We start from the raw sequence: 12,182 nt of genomic DNA, 5'->3' as shown, positions 1-12,182 counted from the left end.
TGAATGAAGAAGCTCTATGTTGACAAGCCGCTTAGAACTCTTGGGCCAAGAGGTGAGGAATTATTGGGCAGTGTTGATAGAGGTTTTATTCTTGAAGGGTGAATATTCCCCCAGAAATCCTCTTTCGGTCCTTTCTCTCTTTTCCACTCATCCTCTTTGGGGGCCCAGTGGTGGCAGAGTGCTCCTGTGCAGGGTGAAAAGGGGCAGCACACAGCATCTCGTGGGCTGGGAGCAGTGCAGAAACACAGTAATGGAGAAAGGAGGCACCTGCATTTTGGAGGTGGAAGTTTGTAGTCCATAGGCATCTCCAAGACCTGCCTGAAGCCGCTGCTCCTCCATCAAATCACAGATCCAGAGGCTTTCTGCTGCCCTAGTGAACAGCCACAGTCACCGGCAGCGAGCGTGGGGAAAAGTCCTCCTGGAACTGAGTCTGCTGGGTGGATTCTGGAGCCAGCTTCAGGCACACGCTGGCCTCTGTCATGCTGTTGTTGTTGGCAGAGCTGCTCTTGCGGCAGGGCTCTTTGGCGGGGCGAATGGCCACCAAGAACTGGCGCTTGAAGGTCTCGCTGAGGGCGATGTACAGGAAGGGGTTGAGGCAGCTGTTGGCGTAGCCCAAGCTAATGGCAAAGTTGTAGGCGTAAAAGAAGGCCATGGATGGGGTGTCGATGCCCAGGTGAACGAGCTGCAGGATGTAGAAGGGAGCCCAGCAAATGAAAAAGGCGGAGCAGATGGCGACTGCCATTCTGGTGACTTTCTTGGTACGCACCCGGAGGCTCCTCTGGGGCAGCGGCACCACGGTGGTGGCCATGTGCTGGAGGATCTTGAAATAGACCACGCAGATGATGACCAAGGGCACAGCAAAGGCCAGCATGAACTGGTAGAGGGTGAACCAGTAGACGTCGGTCTCTGGGTTGGGGAGCAGGAGAGCGCAGCGCACGGTGCCGTCCTCCAGGGGCATGAGGCCTGCGTACATCCACACGGGGATGATGGTCAGGAAGGACAGCAGCCACACCAGGCAGATGACGAGAGCGGCCACACACGGCGTCCGGACGTAGGTGGACTTGAGGGGGTACACGGTGGCCAGGTAACGGTCCAGTGTCATCACTGTGAGGATGTTGGTGCTGGTGATCTGGCTGTTGGTGTCCAGGGCGGTGATGATGGTGCACAGGGGAGCTCCAAAGTACCACGAGCCGTTGCCTAAGAGCTGGTGGATGAGGAAGGGCATGCCCAAGAGGAAGAGGAGGTCCACAATGGAGAGGTTGAAGATGAAAATATCAGGCACGGTCTGCTTGCATCTCAGCTTCTTCTTCTTGATGATCGTGAAGATCACAATGAGGTTCCCCATGATGCCCAGGAAGCAGATGATGCTGAAGAGACTGGGCATGATCACATTGGTGTGTGGTGCTGGCTTCTCTGCTACTGCCAAAACAAACCAAAGCAGTGAGTGCAACCCAGAGACAACCTCTTTACAATTCGGTGTGCTTGCCCTGTCCTGCAGATGGACCCATCCCCATCAAAGACATAGATTGGAATGATTTTTAATACCCTTTCCAGCACTTGGAGAGGCTAAGCTGGGGATTTGGTACTTCCTTCTCTGCCTCTCAGTACGTGCAGCATGCCCAAACCTGGCTATGTGCAGGCATCTTTCCTCAGCTCTCCCCATGTTTTTCTGTCCTGCTCTGCAACTCCCCAGCCCTTTTTTGAGGGGCTGACCTCTGGCTGGCATGCCTCTGCATTCACCAGCACCTGACAGAGTTGAGAGTAACTTTTATTCCATGCAGTGAATTGTTTTTAGCTGTTTTTGAGGGGAGTGGGTGAGGCAGCTTGTGCTTCCCACACTGGAGAAGTAAAGCCTTTCTGTGGGTGCCAAAATCTGGATAAAGTCAATACTCGAGCTGCTGTCAGAAGGCTTCAGTTCATCTGCTGGGTAGTTTATCTGTTGTATGGTGTGAGACACAGAGTTCATTGGCCATGCAGGCAGACACCTCATGCTTATCTGTATTGTGAGAGCTGGGACTGTACTCTGGCTGTGTCCCCATTCTCTTACCAAGGTTAGGCCAGAGAGCATTCTCCTTTCCCTATTCCTTCCTTGCCTCTCTCACTTTCTCTAGTTTTTTTCCTACTAAGAAATCCCAGTATGTGGTCAGACAAGGATTGGGAGTATGTTTCAGAGGGGACTTTCAACAGAGATTGTCCTAGGAGAAAAACAGCTTAAAGCTACTGTCTTTGAGTTGTGGATATGATTGGATTTCCAAGGCAAAATTCTTGCCTGGTAATACTTAGCTTATCCACACCAATTCTTGACTGTTGCTCTTTGGGGTGGGACCTCCAAACATAATCAAATTCACATTGGCTTTGTCCCTCTCCAGGATGTAAAATCACATTTTGAAGCCACAAGCTCTTGGGCACAGGAGGTGGTGTTGAAGGTACTGATGGTGGTGCTCTCTGTTCTGCAGGGTTCCCATGTGTGCTGAAGTCTAAGACAGCCCTTCTTAGCTGAGGCAAATCTCATTTCAACTCATTACTCCTCTCCTATGGGAGCCGGTGGGGTTTTTTTTCTAGGAAATGGTTTTGTGTGAGTTATTTATGTGGCTGTTACAAGGACTGTTTGTGACAGCCCCTCAGCCCAGGCTGCCTTTCATTGAATTGCAGATGATTCAATGTGCTGCTAATTGGAAATGCTTTCAGGCACTGAACAGTTCCATCTCCTTAGCAGCAGAAGTGGGGAAGCCTCCTCCAACAGAACCTAGGGAAATCTTGACAATTAGATTAAGTGGAATAAGAGATACTTGCAGGTGTAGTCTTTGCCAGAGCAGTGTCTGTTTGCTGAAGTGGTATTTGCTGACTTTGACCTCTGGAATTCTTGAGTACAAACTCCTCCACATTTCCTTTGGCGTGAAGAGAAGTTTGACGGAATTAGCAAGATAACTGGGGCTACACTGCTGGCCTGTGGCTGGAAATGTGTGTGCCATGTTTCAGTGCTCTTAGAAGTGGCCACGATGAGCTGCCACTGGCTCAGTCCTTTTGGCACTAGGAAGGAGCAGCTTAGGCATGAACAAGTCCAAGGGCAATGTCAGAACCCAAAAAGCAGTTCCTGCACCATTTTATTGGGAAGCCTCTCTGCAGGTGTTGGAAAGCAGCCAGTGAGGCACAGAAGAGCTAGCAGGGGGCCTGAAGGTGGAAGCCAGGCTTGCCTGACAAGACAAAAAAGCCTTGTCCACACCATTTGTGGGGGTTTAAGTGCTCCCTGTTCCTCCTGGTGACCCGTTAATGCAAGAAAATATCCCGTTATGTGCTTTTTAGCAGATAACCTACAGCCATCAGGAGCCTCTTGAAATCTGACACTCTTGAGCATCCAAAGATATCTCAAGCCTCCTTAATGCTGGAAAATGGAGGACTAGAAACTGGAAGATGATGATTCTGGTCCTGCTGTCCTGCATGGAGCTGTTATGAATTCTGATCTCCTTTCTTTTAACCACAAACCTTATGAGTGTGGTGGGAAAGGATTGTTTAAGTGAAACATAAATGCCACATGGTTAGCTGGAAATTGGGACAAAATGTCCCTTTCCTGCTGTGTAATCGATGCAGTGCTCACGGTGATTCCGTAACATTTGGAATGAGCTCAGCCATCCTCAGAGCAGGATGTGTGCAGGCCCAAAGGCTCTGTGTGAGGGTGGGCTGTGCAGTGCTGTAGCACCTGTCCTGCTGATGCTGTCTGTACAAGCAGGACTTGCATGAATTATCAGCTGCACTAGTTTGGAGCTGTAGTTCATGTGTGTTTTATGGGCTGGAGTCAGAAGAGCACATCTATCAAATACTCAAAAGTTCTGTCTTTTCTAAAGTCTCTTTCATCTTGAGACATCATTGAATCTGAATTTTCGGTGCTGCTTTTGTGCATATCCAAGTGAATATATTTTGTATTTAACCAGCTACTTCAGGCATTGATTTGTCCTTGTTTGTAGGTCTGTGGCTGCCCTGATAGTTTTTCTTAAAGTCCCAAAGGGGCTGCACTATGTGAACTGAATGAAGACTGGGCTAATATTTTTTCTCTAAGGTGGTTGTCATACTAAGCCATACTCTGATATAGAGTAATAGACTTAATCTTCACTGCATTTCATAAGGAAGTACCTAAGGCACACTTTTGGTTTCTAAAGGAGCGTGCTGGTGCAGAAAGAGTCAGACCATATATAAACCACCTTCTGTTGAAGAGTTTCACCTACTTAAGCCATTGAGAACTTTATTGCCCGACCCTAAACTATTGATTTGAAAACAAGGTCGGAATGGAGCAAACGGGATGCTGGTAAGGATCTCTGCATCCCTCTCCAGCGCTATCTCATCTTTTCTGTGCTTCCCTCCGCGTCTAGCCGGGCCGGTTCCTCCCTTCCCAGCAGCCAGGACCTGCGGGCTGCTGGACTTTGCTGCCTGGCAGCCAACAGGTGGCGGCTGGCGCGGGGCCGGGCGGTGTTTCAGCGGTGCCGGGGGTCCCGCAGCGCCGGGGACCCAGCGCGTCCCGTCCCGTCCCGTCCCGTCCCGTCCCTCCGCCCGCCCGGCGCTGTCCGGCCGCGGGTGCTGAAGGCGGCACGGCCCGGGCAGGGTGGGGGTCCCTGTCCCAGCCCCGTCACCCCCAGCCCCGTCACCCCCAGCCCCGTCACCCGCAGCCCCTCCGAGCCCCGCTCAGCCCCGCTCACCGGAGCCGTTCTGAGCCTCCGGCGCCGAGAAGTTGCGGGAGGAGTTGCCGGGGGCCATGGCAGCGAGCGCCGGGAGCCGGGACGGGGAAAGTTGGGCAAGTTCCCCGCGCTGGGACGGGCCGCGCTGTCCCCCGCCGGAGGAGGAGGAGGAGGGAGCCCTTCCTCCCTCCCTTCCTCCCTGCCTGCCAGAGCCGGCGAGCGGCGGCGGAGCCGGGCTGCGCTCGGAGCCGGCTCTGACATCAGGAGCAGCTGACTCGGGCACACACGCCGGGGGCGAGCGTCCCTCGCCGCTGCCGGTGGGAGGGGACGCGGGGCCGGCACCGGGGCCGGGCAGTGCCCCCGCACATCACACCCGAGGGCACCGATCTGCGCCCTCCGCACCCAGCCAGCCTGCGCTCGCCGGCCCCAGGAGGAGTACCAAATTTATTATTTTTTTTTAAGTAGTTCTGATCTGCCTTCAGTGTGTATTTTTCTCTTTACAGACACATGCACTTTTCGTCCCTGAGCCATAGGCACAGCCCCACTGGGGCTGAATGATGTTAAGGAAGCAAATTACCCACTGAAAACTGTTGCTTTCACCCTCTGATGCCTCTAACTACAATTCTAACCTGAGACACTTCACTTGTAATTAATTCTCTGCTGTTTTCTGCTGTTCTGCTACTTGCCACAGCTCATTTGCTTCCTAGCTCCAGAAATTAGCTCTGTTGCTAGCTCAGATTTTATTTGTCTTCTATTTGCCTTAAAAATACTAGGAAAGGACTCCCTTGGGTTTTGAGAAGCTGTTTTATTCCTTTTCTTTGCCTTGCCAGAGCTGTAGCCTGTGCTTTTCTGTGGCTTTGAGCTGATGATTGCCTTGTGTTCCTGGCCACTGTTTATACATGAGATGGATTCCTCCGTTACCGTTTGATAAATCACATGTTACCACGGCAAACAGATCATTCTGTACCTCAGAGCACTTCCTGGACTGAAAAAAACCCATGGTATCATGTCAGAAGCCTGTGAGAAATCCTTCTGCCTGTGAGCAGCAACAGGCAGGGTTTTCTCTGTGGCAGAGCACAGTGCAGTGGATATGGTTTGCTTTATAACAATGACATATGTCTGCCTGGAAATCTCCCTTGTTTCTGTCTCTTTCTTTCAGTAGTTGCAAAGGCTAGAATCAACTGCAGGAGAAATTTTTTGCAGCTTCATAATTCTGTAGGAATCAATCTGTACCTGTAAAAGGGAGGCCCAGCACACACAGAGCAGCAATCCCAGGCAGATTTCACAGCAGCAGTTTCAGTATGGGCCATTTTTGTGTAACCCAAAGGAGTTAATCATCATTAGGTTGTCCTCTCGTGGACCAGCAGCAGACAGAAACCTGGTGCACATTTTGCCCTGGCATTGAAACTCTTAGAAATCTGAGACAGGATGAGGCCAATTTGTCTGCTCTGCTGTAAGGTTTTTGTTGAGTCTCTGGAGTTGCCTCAGTCAGTGATTTGCCTGTGAGGTTTCTTCCATGGCAGGTATCTGTGGTATGTAAGTTTTGAACATGTACAACTTGTTGAAAAGTGGTGTTTCTCAGTTAATACTTTCTTTAAAAACTGTTTCCTTCACATCTTGGATGAATGTAAGTGTTCATCTGTATGGGGTTACTGCTGCAAAGCAAGCACTGGTTTGTGTGTGGGTGGTGGAGTGTTGTGAACAGAGTGCTGTCCTCTGCAGAGTGCCTTCAGATAATTTAGTTTTATGCAGGCTTGAAGTATGGATTAGGAGGATTTGCATAGGAAACTGGTAGGCAGTTGCTATTGCAAATATTTTCCCTGCATAGACAGGCTCCTACTCACTTTCCCTGGAGAGGAATGTGGTATCTTACAGCTTTCAAAGAAAGAATCTGACATTTAAATATAGCAGTTGTTCCAAAGCACACATTTAGTTTTACTTTGCAGTCTCAGCTATTGCTGTTCACTTAGAAAAGCCTCACACATGAGGAAGCTGTAATTCCTTCTTCTCAGCTGTAGGGGCATAAAAACCCACAGCAGCTCTATCCCTGACATGACAAAGCCATGCTCAGCATCTGAGATCTGCCTCACCACCATTTCTGTGTCACTGTTTCATTACTGGGCTTTTACATTCAGGCTTTGACAAGGTTTGTTTTTCCCTTTTTTTCGCTCTGTCAATAATCTGGACGTTCTTGCCCTGGGGAGGGACTGGTTGTGCAGAGTTTTGCCGAGTTTGGAGGGGTAGAGAGACGGGAGGAATTGGAACTGCAGCGAGTGGTGATGCGCAGCCTGTCTGTGCGCAGAGCTCGCCGTGGGCAGCAGGAGCAGCTCAGTAATCGGCTCATTATCTGCCTGAACACTTGGAGACAGCAGCTCTCTGAAGGACTGGTTCTGTGAGTGTTCATCTGCTGGAAACTGCAGCAGGGATGAGCTCTCAGGGGACCTTGGGATACGGCCGATGAGCTGTGCTAACCACTGCAGGTAATTACAAGGAAGATTGAGGCACTAACCCCTTGAAAACACCTCTGAGGAGAGAGATATAGTAATTAACATTTAGACAGGGAACTGCCATCTCGACAGACTAATGATGTAGATAAAACTGAGGAAATGGAGCTCAGCCCTTGAACATAAAAGAAAGAAAAATTACTTCTTCCTACAAACTTGGCATCACCACTACACTTGGACCATCCTGTCTGCAACATTGCTGTTATGAAGAAAGATAGTAATCATCCAAAGCTGCTCCTGGGCAAATTCTGCAACCAGGGAATGAATCTGTCTGGTCTAACAGCAGTTTAACCCTGGAAGGCTCTTGCATTTCAGTAATGAGTTATATTTCCTGTGCCTGTCCCAGCTGGAGATCCTGACTTACGCAACACGAGTGGAACCGCAGCATCCCATGGGGCAGAGAGCAGCGCCGGCTTCTGTTACCGTGCTACTGAAACCATCTCCCCAGCTGGTTTCACCAAATAATTTCTCATTAAATGGAGACCTTCTCATTTGCTAAATATTTATTTAGCACCTGGCTGCTGCTCTGATTTGCACTCTGGAGAGAGAAGCCTTTCCTAAGAGCCAGGTTGCAAACCCTCCCCTCTAACTCACTGCTCTCCTTACTCACAACTCCAGACTTACAGAATGGGCCTCTGCATTTTTATTGCTTAGCTCTTTGACTGTGATTATATTGACCAAGTAGCCTAATAGGTGAAGTTTTGTCCTTGTAGTGGCCTTAGGGATAGGGATGATCTCACTCAGGATGTGTTAGACATGGTGCATCATCCATGCTGACTGAGTGCTGTCTTTGTCTGATAGCTGCACATCAGTCTCCCTTCTTTCCAGGCAAGATTGATAAAACAGTTTCCAACTGCTGCTTCATTTTATCTCGTTTGATGAAAGTGGGTCTTTGCCACATAACATCTTCGTTCTCTGTAGATGAGAAGTGATAGCAAACTTAAACAATTTCCCTAAAGCCACATGCTGAGCTTGAGGTCAAAAATTGACAGTAATTCTCTCTACAACAGCCCTGGTTTAGGCATCATCTTATCCCTCCTCCTGCAATGTCTATCTCAACTTTTTTATCTTCACAGAGGGATGCGTACTGAATGAAATGATCTGATTAAAAAACTAAACACAGAAAACTCAAATGTTTGGAGGAGTAGGTTTGTGAAAGCAGCTTGGTGGTGACTCCGGTGCTGCTGTCATTGATCCAGATGTGCACAGCTGTATGTATGGTCTGGCATGTTGGAAAGAAGCTGATGTTGCCTTGGTGCCTTACTTGATTCAGGTTGGTGCTACAGTGTGATTCAGCTCTGCCCTGAGCTGCTATTAATGAACAAGGAGCCTGAGCCATGAGCAAACTCCTGATTTCCCAACTCCCAGGCTCTGCTTTCTCTTAGACATGAGCATCTCTAATGAAAGCAGCAGGTGAATTCTCTTTCTCAGCTGCTAAATAGCCATATGTGGCTTCACAGGAATTCTTCAGCTAAATGGTCACCTAAGCTCTTCTGTTATCTGTGCTGGATTTCTAATTAGTTAATGGGCATTTATCTGAAACCAGATGATGACCTCCTCTCTCCCTCCTGGTTCCTGCCCTTGAAATGACAGGTCCAAGCTGCCTGGCTCATTCCAGTCCCACACTGCTAATTTGAGGTTTAAGCCCTCAGCCTTTGCCCATCCCACTGCTCTCAGCGAGCCAAAGGCCAGGGCAGCACCTTCTGTGGTTTTGTTTTCATTGCTAAAGGTTAGAGGATCCCAGAGACAAAGGCACAGCCAAAAATAACAAGGGGCTAAGCAGGACTTGCCCTGTGAGAGGCTGTGGGGCTCCAGGGCAGGGTCAGCCCATGTGCTGAGGTCAGGGATGTGATGTGGGCTTGGTGAAATGGGCAGATCCCCGAGTCCTTGTCAGAGATAAGAAGCTGCCAGCACATCTTGACTTTGGACAGGAACAGCCAGGAGCCCTCAGGGAGACAAATCCTGCCTCAGGGTATGTATTTGTTGTTAGTCACTGATTCCCTTTCACAAGAGCAGGCATTAGCACAAGGAGAAGGCAGCTGGAACCTGAATTCCTCCTGAGTCTGAACTGAGGGGAAGAAAGTTTTGGCTTGGGTCTGTGGCTTGTGGATAACTGTTCATGGAGCTCAAGAGGAGACAGAACAGGAGGCTTGATGTGGAGGGTTGATGATCAAGAATTGGTGTCTGCCCAACCCAAAATGAGTGCTGTGCCATCCTTCTTTTCAATGAGAATTAGGATGTTGTTAAGCTTGGAAATGGAAATTACAGATCCAAGATGAAGCAAAAGGGAAAATCCTGAGAGGTTCAAGTCAGGGAAATGAGATAAACTCCATTCAAAGTCTGGAAAGAGCTGTCACATGAAATTGCAAATCCAAGTGTAAGGATTTGTGACAGAGCTAATAAAAAAGTGGTGTTTTATAACCAGAGACTGCAATCCTGCTGCCTAGTCCTGAGAAGGGGCAGGGGGGGGAAGAAAGCAGTAATAGCTGTTTTTTTAAATCTACCTGAAGTCCAGTAAAACATTTGATACAGCATGTGACAGGAAATTTTTAGTTTGCAGAAGATGTGAACAAGCACAAAATCTGTAAAATTAATAAGGCATTAAATCCCAAGTGAGACGGAAGCCTTGTGTCAAGGGGGCTGTTAGCAGTGGTAGCATGGGATGGGAAACCCTCCTGACACAAACCTGCAGGCCCCTGCAGGAAAAGCTCTGCTCACCTCAGCTGCTGGGTTGCTGGAGCAGCCAGATGTTCCTTTCCTCTCCACTTCCCCCCAGGGAAAACAACCATATGTTCCCTGTGCCACTGCAGGGCACAGTGGCATCTGCTGGGCTTGGAGGCAGTGGCTCAGGGCAGTGGGAGAGGTGGGAACCTTTTAAAATGATAATGAAAAAGTAAAATGATGCTCACTTATGAAAATAATAATCAGTAAAGCTCTTTGCCTCTTGGGCTGTTAAACACGAGCAGAGGCAGATGCTCCAGCAGCAGCAGCCAGCATTTGTTATCAGCTGGGAGTTCATTAGCTGGAAAGATGGGAGAGGAGCAGGATGTGGGTTCAGTGTGAGCTCCCTGTTTAACATGGCTTAGAAAAAGGTAAATGTGGTTCTCAGAGGGACCTGCTGAGATGTCTCCCTGGCAGGAGTTGTGTAAACTGGAGGTGAGGCTTCCTCTGGAAACCTGCATGGATTCTTTATCTTTCATGTCCAGATCTGCCCAGAAAGTTGAGCTGCAGGAACACTGAATGAGTCAGGACAGAGTAAGGGCACAGGGAGGTGACCAGGGTGATGCTGGCGATGAGAGGCCTGGTACCACATCCAGTTCTGCAGGTCAGGCTCACAGAAAAGATGCTTTCTTCAATGGTGCATTCTTTCAGAATCAGAGCAGGTTCGAGGAGAAGGGTTAAACAAGCAGAAGCTGGCCATTTTGCTGGTTGCCTTAAAATACTTGGAGAGAGTTCATCTGGATAAAATCAGCCCCAAATGTTATTTTTGATTGACTCGGTTCCTGGAGGTTTTGCAGCAGTGGAAGATGCAAATACATCACCGCGATGCTTTCTAAATGTCCCAGTTTGCCACTGGGTGTCTTTCTCTCCTCTCCCTCTGATTTTTCCTGTTGTGTGAGAAGGGCTGTTGGTCTGGAAGGCAACAGAGATATTTCTACTGCCTCCTGCCCTGGGTTATTACTCTGTGCAAAGGCCCCTTCCCACATCCTGAGCCACCATAGCCCCATGGTTCAGCGCACTCAGATCATCTTTCCACTGGCACCGTGCACAGTGGCCTGCTAATGCCTGGAGTGTTTTCCTCTGATCCTTATTTTCCAGACTGGGGTGGCAGTCAGTGCCTTTGCAAAGCAATTTAAAATGTGCTAAGTTTTGTGTAACACCATGTGTGTGTGTGTACAGATCTGGGCTGCTGAGGTTGCAGCTGAGGTTGTCAGCAGACCCAAGAAGCCAGACCTATCTCTAGGTCAAGGATTTATTCCCATCAGAAATCATAGTTAATTAAAGTCTTCTTCTGAAAGGAATTTCTTAGCCACACTAGAGGGATAACAAAGTGAAAGCCATGTCCTTAATCCTGCCCTTTCATCTCCTAGAAATTCCTTCCTCTCCTGTCTCTTTCTCTCTGTCCTGATTGTTAAAAGAAATGAGAAATAATTTCCACTTGGAAAAAACCCAAGACAACAAAACTCCAGCCCAGCTGATCACAGCAGAAGCCGAGGAGACGGAGCTGAAAGGAGGGAGCTGTTAATGAAGCATCAGCAGTGAGCCAGGGGCAGGAGCTGGAGCCCATCCAGATGGCACCGCTAATTCCCTGCATCCACTAAACACACACATCCCCCCGGGAAGGGCTCGGCCTGGTCAGTGCAGCCTCGCCCCCACCCCAGCACGGGATTTGCCTGGGTTATTCCAGGCCTCCAAATCAACTCATCTGAATTCCCTCTATGGATGGGGAATGACATCTTCCCTGCTGACCCATCGAGGGAAAATGGAGCCCCAGACTTTGGTTTCCATGCATTCCTGCATGGATGCATCAGCGCTCCGATTGCTGCTCTCCTTCCTGTCAGCATGGCTGGGAAGGGCCAGGAGGAGGAGGAGAGGAGCAGTGGGGATGGAGGGATCAATAGGGATGGAGAGCAGGGCTGGCAGTGTGGGGAGCAGCATGGCCCTGATGGCAGAGTGAGCTGTGGCTGTGCTGGCACTGCCCTGTCTGCTCCCGAGCTCCCACAGCTTCCCTCCATCCCCAGGCAAACCGGATCCTCGTGTTTCCTGGCCTGGCAGATAAGGCGGCCTCAGCATTAATCAGGAGGCCTGGAGAATGGGATCAACGCAAGGCAGGCGTGCTGCACACTTAATCTCCTTTACTCCCTGATGATGGATGGAGCTCATTGCAGACATTAATCAAGTCTGTGAGTGTGCACCAGGCAAAATGGATTAGACACTGTGCTGTTGGCAGAAGCATGTCCTGAGTCCCTGGGCAGTCCTGAAGGAAGCCCAGCGTGGTGGCAGTGCCAGT

The 12,182-nt window shown here is 49.6% G+C and overlaps 1 protein-coding gene across 1 annotated transcript; it reads right to left on the bottom strand.

The window, feature by feature from the left end:
* Nucleotides 1-370: 370 nt before the first annotated feature.
* Nucleotides 371-4,746, bottom strand: LOC131566242 (melanin-concentrating hormone receptor 1-like). Its single transcript, XM_058817469.1, has 2 exons — nt 4,689-4,746; nt 371-1,419 (listed from the first exon to the last, which is right to left on the bottom strand). Exons 1-2 carry the CDS (start codon nt 4,744-4,746, stop codon nt 371-373), a joined length of 1,107 nt encoding a protein of 368 aa, XP_058673452.1.
* Nucleotides 4,747-12,182: the final 7,436 nt, after the last annotated feature.

The sequence above is a fragment of the Ammospiza caudacuta genome, chromosome 19, assembly GCF_027887145.1.
Source record: "Ammospiza caudacuta isolate bAmmCau1 chromosome 19, bAmmCau1.pri, whole genome shotgun sequence".
Lineage (NCBI taxonomy): Eukaryota > Metazoa > Chordata > Aves > Passeriformes > Passerellidae > Ammospiza > Ammospiza caudacuta.
This window is presented reverse-complemented; position numbering and strand designations above follow the sequence as displayed.